The 22592-nt window shown below is 61.0% G+C and overlaps 1 protein-coding gene across 1 annotated transcript in view; it reads right to left on the minus strand.

Moving 5' to 3' along the window:
• LGR6 (leucine rich repeat containing G protein-coupled receptor 6) overlaps positions 1-22592 on the minus strand; it is an 86900-nt gene that overhangs the window by 58743 nt on the left and 5565 nt on the right. Inside the window, exons 2-4 of the mRNA XM_055583825.1 lie at positions 10386-10457; positions 8004-8075; positions 2343-2414 (exon numbers count right to left, since the gene is read on the minus strand). Coding sequence (XP_055439800.1) covers positions 2343-2414; positions 8004-8075; positions 10386-10457 — 216 coding nt within the window. The remainder of the gene's footprint in view (positions 1-2342; positions 2415-8003; positions 8076-10385; positions 10458-22592) is intronic.

Raw genomic sequence — 22592 nt, forward strand, 5'->3', positions numbered from 1 at the left:
GCGAGACACCTTGTGGGGAGCGCAGGCACGCGGGCACCCGATGGTGGCCCGGCCCTCGCCTCTCAGCCCAGCAACCTGGGCTTCCGCGTCCACCTGTGACGGGGCGCCTGAGTTAGGTGGAGGTTCTCACTCTGATGGAACAGCCACGAAACAGGACCTTCATGTAGGGCTATGCCCCCTTCTCCGCAACACACACACACGCACGCTCGCACAAGTACGCTCCAATGTCCTGCAAGCAGAGGCCCGCGTTCCGTTCTGTCCCAGAGGCCGGCCACTCCCCCGCGGTACCGCACACCCAGCAAGTCCAAAGGGGCCCTGTGCCCGCCCGGCTCACCCCGATGCACGTCTTGCCTACCCCTCGATCAGCACATTCTCACTGAGCCCCTACCACACGCCGCCGGGCTCTCGGTGAGCAGCCTGGCCGTCCACCCGGGAGTCCTCTCCAGCACCACGACCCGTGCTCACCCACGGCGGGTCGACAGCGCCGCCCACACGAGGAACCGCGGAGGCGGCAGCACCCACCGTGCCACCCACATCTGCAAGAGCGGCAGCTCCTCCTGTGCAAGCAGGGGCCTCCCTGGTATTGGAGAAGAACGGGAGCACCGAGGCCAGGCCGCCATGGGCCTTACAGGAGTGAGGGCAGGAGCCGGGCCTTGAGCCAGGCACTCCCTGCCCCCAGAGCCCTGACAGTCAGCTTCTTGATATTCCCAGAGTCAGCCAACCACTCCTTCAGCACCGCCTCCAGGCTGGCCTCCTTGACTGCTGCTGGGGTGACTTTCAGTGATGCAAACTCGCGTTGAAGGTCCTTTGATGGCTTCCCAGACCCAAAGCATACACTCTGGATCCCTGGCAAGGCCCTCCCCCTGGCCTCTTGCTGATTCCAGATCTTGCTCCTCTCCTGCCCCTCCCACCAGCTCCCCTGCTACATGCACGGCCAACCACAGTGGCCCCATGCACGTGCTCTGCAGCCTCTCAGTCCTCCTGATTCCCCGCACGTGCTGCTCCCTGTGCCTGGGATGCCCCTCCCCGCCCCTTCACCTGACACTTACTGACTCTTCAAGATGCGAAAGGCTCGGCTTTTGCCTCCCCAGGGAAGCCTCAAGCGCATGTGAACCAGGCGGGCGGGTGGGTTAAGTGATCAGCACCTGCTCTCCTGAACCCCTGCGAGGTGGGCGGGGGGGCCGTGCCCCACGGGCGGATGGGCCACCGGGCACAGAGGGTCAGCGTGGTGGCGGCCAGGACCAGAGCCAGCTGCCCTGCAGGCCAGAGGTCTCCTCGCCAGAGGACTGCCAGAGACAACGCGTGTGTGGCGGGCCCAGGGCCTGATCCGACCCCGAGCCCCCGGGCAGCAGGGAGGCTGCCGAGGAAGCTGGCCATAGAGGGTCCTGGCTGCGGGGCCGCCATTGCTCAGAGAGTGCAGGAGTGCCTCTGTGGCCCGAGAGCCTCAGGGTCCCCAAGCACGCACAAGACAAAAGTCCCAGGGACAAAACTAAGCTCGGAGTGAGTGTGAAGGAGGCCAGTGAAGGTCCTCACCCCGTGGAAACACCCCCGAGGAACTGTTAGTCTGCCCTTGTTGGGCAACGGGAGCAACACAGGCCTCCTAGTCACTGACCTCTGACCTTGGCCAGCACTGAGCTGGACGGAGGGAAAGGAGGTGGTGGGGCCTGAGGCCCAGCACATGCAGGGATGAGGGGACACGGGAGGGTGAGGGGGTGGGGGCAATTGGTGAGGGGGGACAGTACCCACAGGCAGGGAGGCACCACCCACTCCACATGCCTCAGGGCCCCCAGGCCCAGCCCCAACTCTGAGTCCCCCCGGCCACCTAGTCTCCGGTCAAATTCAGCCGGCTCACAGGCACGCATTGGGCACCGGCCTGCTCCGGGCCTGCCCCATGCACCCAGCACCTGCCCTGAGCACCGAGCTGCCGGGCCCTCCCTCACCCCACCTGTCTCTGCTTCCGCCCGGGAACCACGACGGCCCCAGTGGATGGACAGAAACCACAGGGCTCTGGGCAGGGCCGGACGGGTCCCTGGTGGCCCATGAGGCGTCTGAGCTCAAAGTCTCGCCAAGCCCGGGAGCTGGCGAGGTCAGGGAGACAGCTCCGTCTGGCCACGGTTGTGGGGCAGCAGCTTCCAAGCCCACCCAGGCTCCACGGCGGAATTGCAGACGGCCCAGGATGGTGCCCAGGGCCACCCAGGGAGACCCCGTCCCCTCAGCCTTCCACAGGGGCTGGGCACCTGCACGCACATACACACCCCCCGAGGAAACCAAGGCCAGGAGCGCACCATCAGAACCTGGGATTCAGGCCCAGGCAGAGGCGCCCAGCCCGCTCCCCAACTCACAGAGACTGCAGGCCTGGCAGCTCCCACAGCGCCTCCGCGGGGATCCCTCCCAGCCGGTTGTTTTGCAGCATCCTGTGAGGAGGAGAGGGCTTGAAGGACCCCGCCCACAGAGCCCACAGAGCCCACAGAGCCCAGCCTGAGCCCCGAGCCCCGACTGTCCCCGGGTGTCCACAGGGCCGGGAGGGCGCCTCCCAGGGGCTTCTGGGACGAGGCGCCCGGGAAGACATTGAGGAGACACCCAGGGCAGCAAGGCAGGAAAGCAGGGCAGGGGCCCCTCCAGCATCCCGGCCCAGAAGATGCCGCATCTCCTCTCCAGGCCTCAGTCTCCTCTGCAGCTGAGAGCCTGCGGCTTCCCTGGGAACTGGAGGCTGTGCAGGTGCCCAGGCAAATGCCTTTGTGGTGTGCGTGTCTGCAGGGACAACTTGCAGCCCTCAGGTCAGAAAGCCAGCACAAATGACCCTGCAAAAGCAGGCACATCCAGCCAGGCACGTGAGCCACTCGGAGGACTGCCCTCCTGGACCAGCAGGGCTGTGAGCCTGAGAGCAAGAGGGGGAGAAATGGGGACCCCAACCAACCCCAGGCCCCAGAGCCATGCTCAGAACAGTCAGAAAGCCACTCCAGAGCCCTGCGGCACTGCGCAAGGGGCCTGCTCACCCGGCTCTAGGGGGCCTGGGTGGCCACTGTCTCCGGGGGGTACTTCCCTGCTGGCCTCTGGCGAGGGGGGCGGGGGGATGTGGGCAGAGAGGAGGTCAGGGAAGAGTTGGGGGCAGAAAGGTGCCCCCAGGCCGGCACACCCGCCCTTTTCACCCAGATGCGGGCGGCACCTCCGCTCTGAGGGCATTAGGTAGGTGGGTGCCTTCCTCAACGCACCCCCCATCCCTGAAGCAGAGGAGGCCTGCAGGCAAAGAGCAGGCACGAAGGCTGTGGGTGACTGAGGGGTCTTAGGGGTGCCATTGGGGGTCAGTGGCAGACTACCCTCAGCTCCAGCCGCTGCCTCTCCAGCCACCCAACCTGCGGGGCCAGCACCATGTCGAGGGGGTGGGATTGCAGCTTCGGGAGGCTTTGATTAACTGCCTAAGGCAGGCGAGGAAGAAAGGCGCATCCACAAGCTGGAGGCTCAGACATGGGATGTGAGTCTCATTTTCTGAAGGCTGAGCAGACAGAACCCCGATCTCCAATCTGGCCACAGGACTGGGCCTGCCCAGGGCAGGGACCACCACCCAGCAGGCCGCCCAGGCCGTGTCAGGCTTGGGGGTGCCTCCCCGCCGGCGGCAGCAGCACTAGGGGGAGCAGGACAGACAGAGAGAGGAGGCAGGAAGGGCTTAGCGCCAGAGGGAGGCCAAGAGGAGGCAGGTAGGGCCGGGATGGGGCGCCTGCAGGCAGAGCAGGAGCGGGGTGGGGAGGGTCCAGGGCCCCAGCCCGGAGACAGGAGGGGGTGAGGAACAACACCGAGCGAGGAGGGCGCCTGGAGGTGGTGGGGCTGCTGACCGGCTGGGAGCAGGAATCTCCCGGGCAGGGCGGACAGGGCCACCCACCCACAGACAACCTGGAGCAAAGAGACCCCTTTCTAGATGGTGCAGCCCAGGACAGGCACAGGACCGGGCCGTGCGGGTGCAGGGCGGCTGAGAGGAGCTGCTCCACGTTCAAGGTCAGGAGGGTCAGCCGTGAGGAGATACCCCTCTTCCAAGGTAAGAGAAACGCAAGTAAGACGGTAGGTGTTGCGAGAGGACATCAGAGGACAGACACACGGAAAACATAATCACAGAAAACTAGCCAATCTGATCACACGGACCACAGCCTTGTCTAACGCAATGAAACTAAGCCATGCCGTGTGGGGCCACCCAAGATGGATGGGTCATGGTGGAGAGGTCTGACAGAATGTGGTCCACTGGAGAAGGGAATGGCAAACCAGTTCAGTATTCTTGCCTTGAGAATCCCACGAAGAGTATGAAAATGACAGGATACTGAAAGAGAAACTCCCCAGGTCAGTAGGTGCCCACTATGCTACTGGAGATCAGTGGAGAAATAACTCCAGAAAGAATGCAGGGATGGAGCCAAAGCAAAAACAATACCCAGCTGTGGATGTGACTGGCGATAGAAGCAAGGTCCAATGCTGTAAAGAGCAATATTGCATAGGAACCTGGAATGTCAGGTCCATGAATCAAGGCAGATTGGAAGTGGTCAAACAAGAGATGGCAAGAGTGAACGTCAACATTCTAGGAATCAGAAACTAAAATGGACTGGAATGGGTGAATTTAACTCAGATGACCATTATATCTACTACTGTGGGCAGGAATCCCTTAGAAGAAATGAAGTAGCCATCACGGTCAACAAAAGAGTCCGAAATGCAGTACTTGGATGCAACCTCAAAAACGACAGAATGATCTCTGTTCCTTTCCAAGGCAAACCATTCAATATCACAGTAATCCAAGCCTATACCCCAACCATTAACGCTGAAGAAGCTGAAGTTGAATGGTTCTATGAAGACCTGTAAGACCTTTTAGAACTAACACCCAAAAAAGATGTCCTTTTCATTATAGGGGACTGGAATGCAAAAGTAGGAAGTCAAGAAACACCTGGGGTAACAGGCAAATTTGGCCTTGGAATATAGAATGAAGCAGGGCAAAGACTAATAGAGTTTTGCCAAGAAAATGCACTGGTCATAGCAAACACCCTCTTCCAACAACACAAGAGAAGACTCTACACATGGACATCACCAGATGGCCAACACCGAAATCAGACTGATTATATTCTTTGCAGCCAAAGATGGAGCAGCTCGATACAGTCAGCAAAAACAAGACAGGGAGCTGACTGTGGCTCAGACCATGAACTCCTTATTGCCAAATTCAGACTGAAATTGAACAAAGTAGGGAAAACCACTAGACCATTCAGGTATGACCTAAATCAAATTCCTTATGATTATACAGTGGAAGTGAGAAATAGATTTAAGGGACTAGATCTGATAGAGTGCCTGATGAACTATGGACTGAGGTTCGTGACACTGTACAGGAGACAGGGATCAAGACCATCCCCATGGAAAAGAAATGCAAAAAAGCAAAATGGCTGTCTGGGGAGGCCTTACAAATAGCTGTGAAAAGAAGAGAAGCAAAAAGCAAAGGAGAAAAGGGAAGATATAAGCATCTGAATGCAGAGTTCCAAAGAATTGCAAGGAGAGATAAGAAAGCTTTCCTCAACGATCAATGCAAAGAAATTGAGGAAAACAACAGAATGGGAAAGACTAGAGATCTCTTCAAGAAAATTAGAGATACCAAGGGAACATTCATGCAAAGATGGGCTCAATAAAGGACAGAAATGGTATGGACCTAACAGAAGCAGAAGATATTAAGAAGAGGTGGCAAGAACACACAGAAAAACTGTACAAAAAAGATCTTCACGACCCAGATAATCAGGATGGTGTGATCACTCACCTAGAGCCAGACATCCTGGAATGTGAAGTCAAGTGGGCCTTAGAAAGCATCACTATGAACAAAGCTAGTGGAGGTGATGGCATTCCAGTTGAGCTATTTCAAATCCTGAAAGATGATGCTGCATAAGTGCTGCACTCAATATGCCAGCAAATTTGGAAAACTCAGCAGTGGCCACAGGACTGGAAAAGGTCAGTTTTCATTCCAATACCAAAGAAAGGCAATGCCAAAGAATGCTCAAACTACCACACAATTGCATTCATCTCACACACTAGTAAAGTAATGCTCAAAATTCTCCAAGCCAGGCTTCAGCAATTCGTGAACCGTGAACTTCCAGATGTTCAAGTTGGTTTTAGAAAAGGCAGAGGAACCAGAGATCAAATTGCCAACATCCGCTGCCAGAAAAGCATCTATTTCTGCTTTATTGACTATGCCAAAGTCTTTGACTGTGTGCATCACAATAAACTGTGAAAAATTCTGAAAGAGATGGGAATACCAACCACCTGACCTGCCTCTTGAGAAACCGATATTCAGGTCAGGAAGCAACAGTCAGAACTGGACATGGAACAACAGACTGGTTCCAAATAGGAAAAGGAGTACGTCAAGGCTGTATATTGTCACCCTGCTTATTTAACTTATATGCAGAGTACATCATGAGAAATGCCGGCTGGAAGAAGCACAAGCTGGAATCAAGATTGCTGGGAGAAATATCAATAACCTCAGATATGCAGATGACACCACCCTTAAGGCAGAAAGTGAAGAGGAACTCAAAAGCCTCTTGATGAAAGTGAAAGTGGAGAGTGAAAACGTTGGCTTAAAGCTCAACATTCAGAAAACGAAGATCATGGCATCTGGTCCCATCACTTCATGAGAAATAGATGGGGAAACAGGGGAAACAGTGTCAGACTTTATTTTTCTGGGCTCCAAAATCACTGCAGATGGTGACTGCAGCCATGAAATTAAAAGACGCTTACTCCTTAGAAGGAAAGTTATGACCAAGCTAGACAGCATATTAAAAAGCAGAGACATTACTTTGCCAACAAAGGTCCATCTAGTCAAGGCTATGGTTTATCCAGTGGTCATGTATGGATGTAAGAGTTGGACTGTGAGGAAGGCTGAGCGCGGAAGAATTGATGCTTTTGAACTGTGGTGTTGGAGAAGACTCTTGAGAGTCCCTTGGCCTGCAAGGAGATCCAACCAGTCCATTCTAAAGGAGATAAGTCCTGGGTGTTCATTGGAAAGACTGATGCTAAAGCTGAAACTCCAATACTTTGGCCACCTCATGCGAAGAGTTGACTCATTGGAAAAGACTCTGATGCTGGGAGGGATTGGGGGCAGGAGAAGGGGACGACAGAGGATGAGATGGCTGGATGCCATCACCAACTCCATGGGCATGAGTTTGAGTGAACTCCGGGAGTTGGTGATGGACAGGGAGGTCTGGCGTGCTGTGATTCATGGGGTCGCAGAGTCGGACACGACTGAGCAACTGAACTGAACTGACACCTTGGTGATCGCCTTGTACAAAGCCCTGCAGGTTAGGGCGGGGCTGTGGGGGCGGCTCACCGCTGCAGGGGGGCTTCAGGCGCTTTGGGGTCGGCCCCCAGGATCCACTTCGCCCCCAGCCAGGGGTCAGGCCCTCTGAGGACCCTCCCCAGCCTGCCCTCGGACCCCGAGTTCCTTTCCGTTCGTACTTCCTTTCACCCACACTCTTCGCAGGGACGGGGCGGGGACTAGGGTTGGGGAGAGGCTGCCTTCACGTCCCCTCCCCCAAGGGGGTTGTGGGGTCAACAAAGAGCAACGCAGGGTTCTCTTCCAACCTCAGGTTCCTTCCGCTTCAAGGACACAGATGCCTGGGAACTGGAGGTGGGGGATTCCACACTGAGGCCAGGGTTCAAAGGGAAGGGCAGTTAAGAATCCAGTGTGGAGTCTTCTCTGCAGAAACAGTCCAGCTCCTCCTGGCCTGAGAGGCCTGACCTGCCTGGACCCACGGGCCGTGTTCACGGTACACCACACTTCCTGACAGTGTGGTGCAAGCATCCGGCCGTTAAACTTTTGTTTGCAAACCAGCAACTTTCTTACGGACAAGGCAAAAGCAAAGACCTGGAAATAATTAAAGGGAAGAGTGAAGAGAAGGAAATAAGCAAGCCAGTGGCAAAGCAAGACACAAGCTACCAAGCCTCCTTTTGCCCAGAGTCCTCAAAGCTAAGTCTCCACGTAACACGGGGCTTAGACTTACAGGATTTTCAGGCTGCCGAGGCCAGAGAACGCTTGTCCCGAGATGTGCGCGAGGCGGTTCCCGGAGAGGCGCCTGCAAACCAGAGAGAAGGGCGGGTGATGCTGGCGGGTGGCCGGGCAGGGTGGTGGCCCCACAGCAGAGTCCGGGGACGTGGGTGGGGAGGGTGGTGGTGAGACTGCCCTGCTGACCTCACAAGGACCCCCACTTGCAGAGGAGGAAACTGAGGCTCAGTTCAGAGAGTGTGTGGCATCTCCCAGACCCGATCGTCTTCTGAGCCACATCCACCCACAGCCTGCCCTGTGCTGTCCTGTCGGCAGTGGACAGATGTGTGGGTCTCCCTGAGCTCCAAACTGCACATCCAACCCCACTAATCTGGAGCAGAAGCAGGGTGTAGGAACGAATCTACCACTGTGGTCTAGTCAAGAACTTCCACACTGGTCACAGGTGACCATCAACCCTAAAAGGAATAAATGAGGCAGAGGGCGCCTGACACGCATCCCCATCGGAGTCTGCAAGGTGCATGGGGACCTCAAAGTCCCCACGGGCATCACCAGGACTCGGCTCTCAGAGGCCTGCTGACATGGGAGCTGGGCTGACACAGCTCAGAAGCTGTCTTTTTTGATCTCTCTACTGAGCGTCTCTAGCTGAAATTTGTTGTTTTTCCTTTCATTTTGCTTATTTATTTTACTTCATCTTATTTCACTTTATTTCATCTTATTTTATTTCACTTTATTTCCCTTCATTTCACTTTATGTCATTTCCATTTTTCATTTCATTTTTTATTTCCCTTTATTTCATTTTATTTCCCTTTATTTGGCTCCTTTTCATTTTTGTCACAGAAAGTGGAATCTTCATTTTGCAGCATGCAGGCTTCTCTCAAAACTTCCTGTTTCAAAAAAGGTGCTGTGATCTTTGGGGTCTCCACACTTGGGTTCCGTAGGAAGGCATTTCTGCCTCCAAAATGGGCCAACAAGCCCCTCGGGGAGTGGAGGACAGAGGACCAGCCCCGGGCTCAGGCTGTGCACGTCACCAGCCTGACTCCGTGGCTGCTGTCCTGCGTTCCTTCTCACCAGGCAGGCCCCCCCCGCCGCGGCCTCGCTGTCCCTTCCCCTGAGAACGGCCCACGGTTCCTCCAAGAGGCCTCTCCCCACTCCGGGTCAATGCGCGTCCTGACGCCGAGAGCCAGCGTCTGTAGGCATTGCTCGTGCGCTCGGGCGGGGCAGGGTGCCCTCGGGGGCCTGCCCAGGGCCCGGTGGGGAGGGCTGTGCGGGGGGAGAGGGCTTGGGGTGCAGGTGGAGTGCTGAGTGTTTGGAACCAGGAGCCTGATCTGAGAGTTTAAGCGAAACCAGCGGAACCCCAAGATTGGTGGTGCCCAGCATGAACCAGCAGGCTGGGATCCTGGGGGTCAGGCGAGGAGGAGGGCAGGGTGGCAAGAGGGCGGCTGGCTGCCCCAAGGAGACAGAAGGCGCTCGGGCCGAGGCGCTGACTCACTCAGCACGGCACTAGCGCGTCAGACCAGCATGCAGGCTTCCAGGCTGTGGGAAGGGACCAACCCGAGAGGGCTTCCTGGAGGAAGTGGGCCTTGTGTTGGCCCTGATAAGAGTAGAGAGATAGTGGACCTGCTGGGCTGGAGGGGAAACTGGCTCCCGTGGAGCACAGCTGGCTGGTGGGCTTGGGCCAAGTGAGGGAGGGTCCTTGAAGCAGCTTTTCTGGGTTGTGGGGAACCAGAGAAGGCTCGTGAGCTGGTGAGAGCCACCCACAATGGACAGAGTGTATCAGAGAGGAAGCAGCGGTTTGTCCTTACGCGCTGGGGCAGCCCCCGGCGGAGGGGACGAGGGGGCACTCACTGCAGAGGAAGGACCACCAGGACAGGGAGTGGCCAGCGGCCAGACCCGGGGGACAAGGGCAGGTCAAGGACGGCCCCAAGGAAAGGGGCTTCCCTGGTGGCTCAGCTGGTAAAGAATCCGCCTGCCATCTGAGAGACCTGAGTTTGATCCCTGGGTTGGGAAGATCCCCTGCAGAAGGGAAAGGCTACCCACTCCAGTATTCTGGCCTAGAGAATTCCATGGACTGTATAGTCCATGGAGTCGCAAAAAGAGCCGGATACGACTCAGCAACTCTCACTTTCAAGGAAAGGAGAAATGTTGACAGCAAGCTGGTCAGCTTCAGGGAGGTGGAGGCTCACGTCCAAGTTCCTATGTCCACGCTGCCCCCACTCAGCCCCATGCCTCGGCAGGTGGCGCTGACCCTCTCTCAGAATGGCTCCTTCTGCCAGACTCCCGCTCCCCCCAGGAAGCCCAGTGCCCTGGTGTCAGAGGTCATAGTACCCCCTCCAGCCCTTCCCGCCAGCCCCTCCCAACCTCGACCAAGGCCTCTACTCACAGCTCCTCCAGGAAGCGCAGGTGGTGGAAGACGCCAGGCCAGAGCTCTGTGAGGTTGTTCATGCTCAGGTCTCTGCAAGACAGAAGCAGGCAGATGAGCAGACCGTGTCCCCCGGCCCCACGTGGTGCTCCCCGAGGCTCCCTCCTCCCAGGGGGATGGGCCATGATGAGGGTCGAGGAAGAAGCTGACCCCTCATCAGGGACAAGCCAGAGAAAAGTTCACAGACGTTAGAGCAGGACGGGGCTACTCAACACGCAGGACCCCTGTGGACGTTTTATCCGAGACCCCACGGGCTCCTGGGACCATCCCCAGACTGGCCAGCAGGATTCCACGGCCCTCTAGGCCTGCAGTGTCTCTCTCCTGCTGTCCCCCCCACCGCACCCCCAGGCTCCTTCTCCTCTTCTCCATCCAGAGGGTGCGGGATCCTGCCAAGTCCCACCTAGACTAGCTGCCTTCCCACATTATGAGACCCTGAGGGCGGCTTCCGCGCCACGCCTCCAAGGTACCCTGCACACAGATGATCACGGCAGGAACAGCCGGCACCTGCTGGAGGTCCACTGTGTGTCCAGTGTCGGCGGCCCTTTATCCAAACAATCCCACTGAATTCTCCCAATGACCCCAACGTGGATACCAATGTTGCTTCCACTTTACTCTTGAGAAAGCAGAGGGAAGACTGAAGTCAACTCTCTCCTTGATTTACCCACCTGACTGAGGGCTCTTAACTACTCTCTGTCACCTCATCCATAATAATGGGGGAACACCCCCAAACTCCTAGGGTCCTTGTACGGATTAAGTGAGCCAGTGCCTACAGACTGCCTGCCAGAGCGTGCACAGCATTTCCTCCGCCTCCTGTCCCTCAGTGACCAGTGGGCAAGAGCCCCACAGTCTGCGCGCCGCCCGGCCCCGGGTTCCCTCCCAGCCCGGGGACTGCACGTGTGCCTGTCACTCTCGGGACCCGGCCAGCGCCTCAAACCCCTAACAGCAGCCACTGGCCTCTGTCAGCTCCCTCCTCCCAGGGATGCACTTCCACCGCAAGCCCCAGGGTCTGCATTTCCTGCAAGAAATGCCTGTGCTGAGGTGTGTGCTGGACACGGGGTGTGGGGCAGGGGCTGGGGGAGTGGGGGCCCAGCTCCCGCCGATGAAAAGGCTGTTGAGGCGCCAGCGTTTCATCCCTGGTAAAGCGGGACACATCCTCTGAGGCAGGCGGGCACCCCGTGCGGGCAGAGGTGAGGGGCCGGCGGCGCCCCGACCCGCCGTCCAAGACGGGGCCGGCGGCCACAGAGCCGCGGGGCGCGCAGGGCAGCGACGGGAGCGGAAAGCGCGGCCCGGGAGCCCAGGCACGGAGCCTCCTGCGGGTCCCGGGCCGGCGCACCGTCAGCCCGGCGGGAAGAGTCAAGGAGCCGCGGAGCCGATACCCCTGAACGCGCGCCCGAGCGCCTCCGGACGTGCCTCCACACGGGCTGGTGGGGTGTGTGACTCAGGCCTCGTCACTCAGCCGTCGCCCCGGGGGCCGCAGCTCCGCGGCTCTGATGTGGCTCCAGGCCCCCCACCCGCCCCGGGCCCGTCCTGAGACCGGCCTCATTGTTCTCCCCGGGAGGAGCGGCCCACCCCGGGCCCGCCCGCATCCTGCCGGGACAGCGCCCAGACCAGCTGCAGGGCTGGGGGGGCCGGTGCCAAGGAGGGGGCGGGGGAAGTGCGGGCCGCTGAGCGCTGTGGGGGCGTGTGAGCAGCCGGGCACGCGCGGTCCGTGAAGCTCCGGGCGCGTGTCTGTGCACGTGCACGGCACTCCAAGTCCGCTCTCCAAGTACCCGCCTTACCACGACGTAAACCCTCTGGGGGACGCTCAGCCGACTCGCCCCCCCCCTCCCCGGGTTGAACCCTTCTTGGCTGTGACCCTGGGCGAGCGAAGGGGCTCCGACCCGGCCGGGGAAGCGCAGGCTGCTTGGTGGGGTTCGGGGCCCAGCTCGTGGGCGGACTGGACACCAACGCCCGGCCGCGAACGCCACTGCAGTGCCGCTGCCCCACGAGAGCTAGCAGAGCACACGCACGCAGAACGCACACCCGCATGCACCACGCACGCACGCACCACGCACACGCATGCACGCACGGCTCCCAGGATGTGCTTTACTCAGCACATGTTTGGTCGAAGCCTGCACTCTCTGGCTGCGCGGCACCGCCTTCCCGCGCGCTGGGCCTTGCCCCCTGCTTCTCTCAGCTCGAAAGCAGGGCGAGGCTAGGTGTCACCCGCCATGCGGCCTTTCCCAGCAGCCCTCGGGGCGCTCTGTGCCCCCGGCTGTACTCGCCCGGGGCAGGGCTGGGAGAGGGTCGACGGGCAAGCCTGGCAGCCTGCACACAGGAGCGTTCTCAGCGCTCGACCCTGGGTGCCCTGGACCACCAGGGAAGCCGGGAGAGGCAGCGTCGCTGTGGAGACCAGAAGGAGCCAGGGACTCGGGGCAGAGAGCAGGAGGACGCAAAACTAGGCCGCATGGGGGTAGTAGGAGGCCCACCGCCGAGGTCATCGGCCGACACCCAAGGGCCCTGCAGGACTTGTTCAGTGTGCATTTTTCCTGTGAGCAGACGACAAAGCCTCTGGTCCTGCGAGGTGGGCCTGGGAGGACTGTCCCCACCGAGGGTAGAGGCCTGGACGCAGGGCCCATCTCTGCAGCCAAGTAGAGGGCGGTCGGAGTGACCAGGAGACAGCCCCTCTCCCCCAGCCGTGCCCCCAGGCTATCTCCTCTGAGAGGCCCTCCCACCAGAGCTGAGCAGCATCCTGCGTCCTGCACTTTTGTTCAGGCTCCGGCAGGGGCGTTAGCTGGGCTCTTGCCCTGTTCCTGGCACTGCCCTACCCCACCATCAGCCAGCTGCGCTGACCAGCCTGCGGGCCTGCTTGTGCTGGCTGACTTTCGGCAGCCTCCCTCTTCCCATACGTGAGATGGGGATGTACTTGCTGGAGCTGAGTGAGAAGCACAGGAGTCAATAAACAAACCAGTTAGTAAACACAGGGCCAGCTCAGCAGGCCTTCACAACATCCTCACCCTGAGGAATTATGATGCTCAGGGCTCAGTACCCCTGTGACCCTGGCTCCTGCTCAGGGAGGACTTACTCTCAGGCCTGGGGCACCTGGCACACAAGGGCTGCAGCACCCCCAGTGAAGGACCCCAGCCAGCCTGGCCCCACTGCCTTCCTGGAGGCTCCGAACCAGCCGACACAGAGTTGTCTCAGAGTTCTGCACATTTCCCAACAAGGGCGTGACTCCAGCCAGGGAACGAGCACCAGCTGTCACATGCACCACAGCACAACCTCAGGCTCTCGGGCTTTGCACAAACTCCTGTGTGAGAACAATGCTGTATTTTTAAACAAAGGGGCTATTGCTTGATTCCTCCCAGTCTTGGCTCCTTTGTTTGTACCACAGCCCCTTAGCTAGGGTTCGAGGAGGAAGTGGGCGGCCGGGAGTGGGGAAGACAGATGCTGATGGGGAGCGCTGGCATCTGACCTGGAGGTCAAAGGGGGGTCCCCGTGGTTTCCAAGCCAAGACAAGGCTTGTGCATGTCATATGGAACCGGGGAGAGACAGGAAACCCAGAGGGTCATCAGGTGACCCAGTTAATTCAGGCGGGCAGGAGGGATAAAGCCAGGGAAGGGGACATTCCTAAAATTCAGGTGAGAGAGGGTAAAGTAGATTTTAGCCCTGGATTCTAAACCCACAGGAGTCAGGGAATGGTGCTCACTTTGTCTCCTCCAAATGACAGCAGACGAAGGAGACAGAGCCAGGAGAGGCTAGAGAGGTGCCTCCTGCTCAAGGATGCTGCATTCAGAAATCGAGGTTTGGCACCAACTTCAGGCCACACCCTCATTCCACCTCTTTTTGGAAAAGGGAAAGTGCCGGCTGGACCAGCAGGAAAGGGTGCGGGTGCCTGGGTGAGGGGAGGAGGGTGGCCTCGGAGGTGGAGAGGGTCCCAGGCTGACCTGACCCTCAGCCCTGCGGGAACCCCTAGGTGGGGGAGCCAGGCTGTCCCAGGCTCAGGGGACATGGCTGCTCTGCTGGGCAAAGTGATCAAGCTGGGGGGTCCCAAGGCCTCTGCCCAGAGCTGCTTCCCTGCCCCAGTGGTCAGTGCTGACCCCCTGGGCCTCCCTCCTCTGAGCCTGGAACAGGCTCTGCAGAGAACAGTCAGGACAGGCCGCCTGGGTGTCTGCTTCCCTGTGCGGGCCACCCACACACAGAAGCCAGCAGGACACCACTGGCCCACTCAGGGCAGCCTCACGCAGCCCAGGGGGGCGACAGGCCTCCCCCCGCCCCGAGATGGTTCAGCCCTCACCGCCTGCACTGATTGTTCACACTTCAGATCATTAAATCAGAGTGAAAATGCAGTGCCTCGTCTACACGGGCCACATGTGGCTAGCAGTTGCCACACCGGACGGAGCAGACATAGGGCGTGTCCTTGGTGTCCTTTCGGAGGTCCTGGGATGGCCCTGCCGTCGGCCCATTCCCCCGCTCATCTCCGCTCTCTGCCGGCTGCGTGACTGGGCGAGAGACCTCAGCTCTCTCTGCACCATCTCCTCCCTAGGAAAGCGCTTTACCAGCGCTGGGCACCCTGAAAGCAACTCCGCGCCTATGCAGCCGTCCACCGTGGCCCAGCGCACGCACCTCCGACCCCCAGCCGCTCAGCGCCCTCCAGCTTGTGAAGCGCCTGCAGTGTAGCAGGCCTCGCGCCACATGCTGAAGCTGCCGATCCAACAGTGTGGGACCCCCTCAGAGCCCAGTCAGGTGGCACAGTGACACGAGTGGGCAGTGACACGGGCTGGGGCCGGACCTCACAGGGCCTGGGCGTGGCCACTGACCCTGCCGGCTCAGCTGGTCTCCCCACACAATGGCTGCCAGGACACCCTCATCACACACACAGGGCCGAGGGGTGGGTGCTCCCCAGGCAGCCCCGACCAAGACTGACCCGGAGCCAAGAGTCCACCCGGGGGTCCCCCTAGATCCCGCTCAGCTCAGCACCCTTCACTCACCAGCGCTGCCTTCCAGCCCTGCCCTCACCTTCCCTCTGTCCGTCTCTGGATGTGTGAGGTGGGAATCGGTTCCCCTGTGGGCCCGGAGCCCCTCAGAGAGGGGGCTGGGGCGTTCTGTCAGGTCAGAGGTCCTCCAGAGCACCCGAGAGGGGGTGGGGGCAGGCAGCGGGCAGGCTGAGGGCCGGGCAGCCCTGCGCCGGGCGGGAGGCAGCGCGCTTTGTGCTGAGCAGACCGCAGCCCCGGGACGCTCGTGGAGCTGAGGCTCCGGCCTTTGTCGCACTGGGTCAGGCGCGCTCTGCTGCATCCACACAGTGGCAGGTGTGTCTGGGGGAGCTGGAGAGGCCCTGTATTCAGAGTTCCTCCACCCCCCACCTCCCAGCTGGATGCCTTCCTCTCACACCAGGACCGCTGTCCCAGCAGCTGCCCTGGCCACCCTCGCCCATCCCGGCCAGATGGTTCTCTCAAGTCTCAGCTTGAGTCTGAAAAGAAAGAGGGGACGCTGGACTCAGAGCACCAAGAGCCACCTTTGCAGGGAGGGACCGTCGTGCAGACGCTGATCAGGGCGGGGACCCTCCAAGGCCGCCCTGGAGGCCCCCGCCCATGCAGGTGCCGTCTGGAGCCTGGCACGGCCTTGGCCTCATTTCGTCTAATCCTTTCATCAGGCCGGGAGAGAAGTTCTTTATTTCCTTTTCAGTGCAGAAAGGAAGACTCGGAAATATCAAGTTACTGCCCGTCTAGTCACAGTAAGAGGCTTGGTTCTGCAGAGCCCAGCTGGGCCCCGCGCCTGCCCCAGCCGCCCGAGGATGAAAGGTGCGTGGTGGGGGCGGCGGCCAAGAACAAAGGAGGGATTGGGCCTCCAGGTCCGCTCGACCCGCTGCCAGGACCCGTGGAACTTTCCAGAGCCCAGCCCTGCTGTCTCTCCCTCGGGAGGTCCTGCCCGCCCGCAGAGCTTCCCCTGTCCTTCCGCCCAGCGCCCCCAGCCCTGAGTCCCCGAGCCTGGCCCCGCGGATCCCACCGAGTCCTGTGTGGGTCATCCCCCGTCTGCTCCCTTCTTCGTCCCCCCGGAGGGGCTCTGACAACCCGCCCCCTCCCAGCTCCCGCCCGTCTGGACCACGGGCTCGGGAAATGAGGGTCGACTAGCAGCCCTGCGGAAGAAGGGGCCCCACCAGATGTCCAGCTCGCTCCCTCGTGCTGTGCTTGGACAGACCATCTCCCGAGGGGGATGCAGTCTGTGGACGCCGGGTCTGACCTTGGCCTGTCTGCTTTCCAGGTGCTTGATGCGACGAGTTATGTTTCCTAGTTTTAGCTTCTGCAGCGGCACCTGTCGCGTGATAGCTCCTCTTGGGGGCGCTGTGCCGGGTCAGCCCTGCCCACCGGCGCCCAGCCCCCACCCTCGGCCGCCCTCACCCCCAGAGCCCTCGTCCGGAGAAGCTGCTCCTTGGGTTACTTCGGGGGAACGCGGGAGGGTGCTCTGGGCCTGCCCTGCCCTTAGGAGCCACCAGCTGCCACTGCAGCCTCCAGAGAGTGCCGCCTGCCTCATCCCTCATCTTCCCACCTTTGATATTCCGATCTCTGGCCAGGGTCCCCCAGCCAAAGGCATTCCTGTCTCCTGGCTCCTCTAAAGAGAGCAAACGGCTGGGCACCCCTATCCCCCGGGCTTCCTTCTTCCCTGTGTTGTGGGCGTAGCCAGGACTCCTGCAGAGGCCCTGGGACCAAGAAATAGCCCGGTCCCTAGGGAGGGGGTTGTCTGGAGGGAAAGGGGGCATGGGAAAGGGCTGACTACTGGGCCGCCACTGGGCATGGTGCCCTGGGCCAGACACACTGGAAGGTACCATTGGCCTCGTTCCTTGCTCCGGCACCTCACGTGCAGAGCTGAGCTGAGCTCGGGAGGTGTGTGTTGGGGTGTGCACACAAGGGAGGTGTGTGTGCGCACAAGGAGGGGGTGGGCACACAAGGGAGGGGGTGGGCACACGAGAGGTGTGTGTGCACACAAGAGAGGTGTGTGTGCACACAAAGAGAGGGTGGGCACTCAAGGAGCGGGTGGCACACCCTGCCCTCAGAAGCCGCAGTCCAAGGACATTCAGACCACAGGCACAGCTGGACGTTGGTGCTGGAGGAACCCCATGCCTGGGGACCAGGACACAGGCAGGGAGGGCTTCCTGGAGGAAGGCCACGAAGGACAGGGTAGCCCTGAGAAAGCGGCCTGGCTGAGAGCATGGCCGAGGCGGCACCTGGGCAGCCGGGCAGCCGCAGAGATGGTGCCGTGGGCTGAGCGGAGGTCCTCAGAGACGTGTTGGGGTCCTGATCCCCAGGACCTGTGGGAAAGGGTCTTCCCCGTGAAAGTGAGTGAAGCATCTGAGGTAGAGGAGCCGCTGGGCGGCCCCGGGTGCAGGTGCCGCAGAAGAGACGCGGACACACACGGGGGTGGGCGGCGGCTGGGGCGATGTGCTCCCGGGCCTGGGAGCCAGCAGCCCCGGGAGGTAGAGGACGAGGCCCCGCGGACACCGCCCAGCTCGGGGCGCGGTGACAGGAGACTGGCACGATGCAGGGAGCACTCGGATAGGCCTCCGTACACCCCACACCCTCCCCGTCCCCCCCACCCCGGGGAGTGCCCTGCTGACGCCCTGGACCACAGCCCCACCCAACCGCCCTCTGCCTGGAGCGGCCTCTGGGGTCTGCTGTGACCTGGCAGTTCTCCTGTGTGTCCGTGCGTCCCAGACCCCTGCCCGGAGCGGCCCCAGCAGCCCCATCCCGAAAGCCCCAAACCACAGGATCTGTCCACGGCACCCGAGTCCACCCGCAGTGAAGATGGCAGCCATGGGAGCAGGGCAGGGGGGGTCTTCAAACAAGGGGCCAGACACAGCCCTGCTCCATCCACATCAAGGCCAAACACAGGCAAGAGAGGCCATGGCCGAGGCTGCCCCAGGATTCGGGGGGAGCTGGTACCGGGGGGAGGCTGTTACTACTCCATTTCCTGGTCTGGGCACTGGTTACCCAAGTGTATTCAGCTTGTAGAAATTTACCAGGACACATTTGCCAAAGGTACACTTCTCTGTGAGTACACTCCACATAAACAAAAGTTAAACAATCAGAGAGGGGGGACTCATTCTGAAAGCCCTCCAGGAACGCAGCGCCGGCTAAGGGCTCCTGCTGGATTTCCTGATTATACTGCCCAGCCTTTACCTCATGGGACTGAAGTAGGAAGTGTGTTTCTGTGTGTTCACCTCCTTCATCTGTGTGTCCCGGCATACCTGCTGAGAGTCGCTGCAGGGCCAAGGGCATGCTGTTCTGAGTCACCCCCAGAGGTCCCTGGCCATGGGTCTCAGCACCCTGGGTGGTCCCAGGAGCCCCTGTGGGACGCACCCTCCCCACAGCGCCCCCCTGCCCTAAGCCTGTCCCCACCTGGCACCTGCAGGGTGGCGCCCGCTGGCCCACCAGCCCCCAAACTCCCCGGGCACAGACGAGGACCTTCAGAGTCAGACGCGGTGCAGACTCGAGCCCAGAGCCCCCGGCCCCGGAGCCCTCTCTGCACCCACACTCTGTCTCTTCTCCTTGGTCACGGAGTGGAGGTTTCTTTTCTAAGAAGCAGTAAAGGGAGTGACAGACAGGCCAACGCTCCCGTGCGGCAGGGTTTATGGGGCAGACGTCTCACTCTCGGCAAAACCCGAGCCAGGCCACGGGCTGGCCGACTGGCAGCTGAGTCTGGCTCTATCCTCACCGCGGCCACACGGGTGGATGCCACCCCTCGGGTCTGCAGGGGGGCCAGGCCACACCGCCCCTGGATGGGAGGCTGCCCTCCGGCCCAGCCGGCTCTCCAGAGCGCTCCACGCCGCCTGTGTGTTCGTTTACGGCCTTGTTCATCCCAGCGACGGCTTTGGGCACCACGCGCTGGGCGACACCAGCCAGCTGGAAAACAGGCAGTGAACGGCAGGCAGAGCCAGGAGGGAAGCTCCCGGAGGAAGACCGGGGGCCTAAGTCAAGCTGACACTTCCCTGGCTCCCTCCGAAGACGGCCCCCCAGAGTGGCAGGCTTCCAGCTCGAATGCCTTTCTTAACCACATCCTCGCAATAAATCACAGAGGTGACCATGAGGCCCCATCTAAGTACGACTGGGGTCAAAGCAACCCCAGGGCGGGGCTGGGGGAGGGTGCAGGGCTGGCTGGCCTGCCGAGCGTCTGATTTATTCCACAGAGAAGCTGGAGGCTGGTTCTGGGCACACTTGAAGTGCAGTCGTGGACCCAGCAGGTCTGGGGTGGGGTCTGAGCCCCCGCACCCGGACAGGTCCCCAGAGGAGGGAGACTGCCGGCCCCGTGTGGAGTAAGGGCTTCAGGATGTCCAAGGGTCTGCAGGGCATAAATCACCTTTGCGCAACCCTCCTGTTTGTTCAACAACTTTCTTGTTAAGTGTTGAGCAAACTGGCTCATGGAGACGTCCAGCTGCTGCCCGGCCTGGACAAGGTGGCCAGCATAGGGGCTGCCCCCTCTCCAGCCCTGCCCCCTTCACGCCGTGGGGCCATGATGCATTGTGGGCTGGCTGCAGGCAGGCGCTGTGATGCTGTGTGAGTCCCACGAGGGGCAGCCCAGGCCCTCGGCCTCCTCCCTCGGCCCCCTGTGCAGCTGTGTTGCCCTAGGGGATGACGGGGACCTCCCGGCACCTCCATCTCCAGCCTTCAGGGCCAACAGAGCAGGGAGAGCTGCCTTTCCCCTCCGCACAGAGCTGGTGGGGGGTGGGAACTGGAGGAGTTACAAGGAGGGCGGAGAGCCCCAGGGATCACACCCCTGCGGGGTCCCTGTCACCCACGTCACAGGGGCTGGTAGACGGCGGGTCACTCCGAGCTCTGAAGTAGCCCCCTGCTCTGTCCACCATAAAGACGGGAGGAGCCCCCACCCATGCCCCTGGAGGCCTTGCCCACTAGTCTGACGCCTGACTGAAGCACAGCTTGGCCGCGGTCCCCGCCCTGCAGACGCTGTGCACAGGCCCAGCCGCCCCGTAATGCCCACTCAGATGCGTCTGCACAGGGCCCGGCCCCAGCACGCCCCTCAGAAGGGCACCCACCGCATCCTCCGGCCTGCTCTGCCTGCATCACTCGTGCTCACTGTGCTCCTGGGCACAGCAGCAGAGGGGACTCGCTCAGCCCATGACCACTGGGGGTCGGGGTCAGGTTGAGACCCTCATCCTCCCAACAAGCGCAGGGCCAGCGACACACTCTGCAGGACTCAGAGCAAAATAAACACGAGGCCCTCGTTGAAAACTCAAGACCTTGGAGGTGGCGACAGTGGAGCGGCGGCCCAAGACAGGCCCCACAGCGCGGGACACGGCTCCTGGCAGGGGGCCCAGGTCCCCACCCCCGCACCGCACTGGGCAGGCACCGTGCTGGGACTGCAGAGTCGGCCCCTGTCCCCACTCCCTCCCGCTTCTGTCCCGGACGATGGTCCTCCCAGCCTGCCTGTCGGTGTCCACCACAAAGGCAGGGCATCCGCTTACAGTTCTTCCTGACTCGGCGCTCACAGCCCGGACACTCGATCCAGCTCCTTCCATCCCCAACACCCACCGGGACTCCGGGCCTGAGCTGCGGGAGGGGTGACCAGGACGACTCTCTTACGCCATGCAGGGCGCCCCCTGCAGGAGGACACCGCCCCGCAGGGCATGTGTGTCTGTGTCTGAGTCCGTCTCGGTGTCTCTCTGTGTGTCTGTGTGTGTCCGTGTGTGTGCCTCTGTGTGTTTCTGTGTCTCTGTGCATCTCGTGTCCGTGAGCTTCTGTGGTGTGTCTCTTTGTGTGTCTGTCTCTGTGTCTGTGCCTGTGCATGTGTGTGTCTCTGTGTCTGTGTATGTGTGTCTGCGTGTGTCTCTGTGCCTGTGTGTGACTGTGTCTGTGTGTGATTCTGTGTGTATGTGTTTCTGTGTGTGACTCTGTATTTATGTTTTGTGTGTCTCTGTGTGTGTCAGTGTGTGAGTCTATGTCTGCGTGTTTGTCTGTGTGTGTGACTCTGTGCATGTGTGTCTGTGTATGTATGTCTGTGTCTTTGTGTGACTCTGCGTGTGTGTCTGTGTCTCTGTGTGTCTGTGTGTGTGTGTCTGTGTGTGTGAGTGTCTGTGTGTGTGACTGTATGTGCATCTGTGTGTGTGTGTGTCTGTGTCTCTGTATCTGTGTGTGACTCTGTGCATGTGTCTGCGTGTGTCTGTGTGTGTGAGAAGGGAGGTGCCATGTGGACCCCTTGGCCCCACCACTCCCCGCCCCTCCGGGATGCCACGTGCCCTGGCTCTGAGCCTGGGACCACACAGACCCCTGACACCCAGATGCCCCAGGGCCACCGCCCCTCCAGCGCCCACAGAGGCGTAGGGGGAGGGGAGAGGGCGGTGGTCCTCCCAGCGCCCACCCTCTGGTCTCGCCCCAGCAAGCCCCGTCTGTGCTGCAGGCGCCAGGGTGCCAGGCGCCTGGCTCAGCTTCCCTCCCAGGACCCTGGAGGCCGGGCGGGGAGGAGGCGGTGGCCACGTCCCGGGCACCACAGTGGGCACCGCCTCCTCCAGAGGCCGGAGGACGGGAGGAGCAGGCGGGCCCCAGCAGGCAGCGCAGGGCAGTGCGGAGACTGGCCCTGCCCTCGGGACAAGCGCACCAGACCTCCCTGCAGGCAGCCCAGTGTGCGAGGGGGCGCCCTGCCTGGCCGGAAGCTTCCTGAGGAGGCTGGACAATCACCCCAGCTGCCCGACACCTCGAGCTGGCTTTTGTTTTCTGTGTTTTGCTTTCTTAACGTGACCTGAGGAGAAAAAGGCAGAAAGCCCTTCTCTGGAAGGCCCGCCTCGGGAAGGACGGGGGAGGCGATGGAGAGAAACCCGCGGGTGCGTCCCCTCCCCCAGCCAGGCCCTCGGCCTCCGGCCCCTGCCGTCTGAATCTTGCGTCCACCAGCGGCCAGGGCTCCCCGCCGCAGCGCCTTCCCCAGCAGCCATCCACCCACTGCTCCAGGCCGCAGGTCTTCCAGAGACACCCTGCGTCCACCCCCGGCAGGGCCGCGGCGGGCAGGTGGTGAGGGGAACCCCTGACTCTCCCCAAGGTGGGAAGGAAACAGGCTCCCAGGGACTGCTCGGCCGGGGGGCGGGGGGGTGGTTCAGGTGCTGCGAGGCGGGGTCACAGCACGGGGAGGCAGGCAGCCCCGCTCCCTACAGTAAGGTGGGCCAGGCTGACGCCCCCTCACGGCTCACAT

The sequence above is a fragment of the Bubalus kerabau genome, chromosome 5 (genome assembly GCF_029407905.1).
Source record: "Bubalus kerabau isolate K-KA32 ecotype Philippines breed swamp buffalo chromosome 5, PCC_UOA_SB_1v2, whole genome shotgun sequence".
Classification (NCBI taxonomy): domain Eukaryota; kingdom Metazoa; phylum Chordata; class Mammalia; order Artiodactyla; family Bovidae; genus Bubalus; species Bubalus kerabau.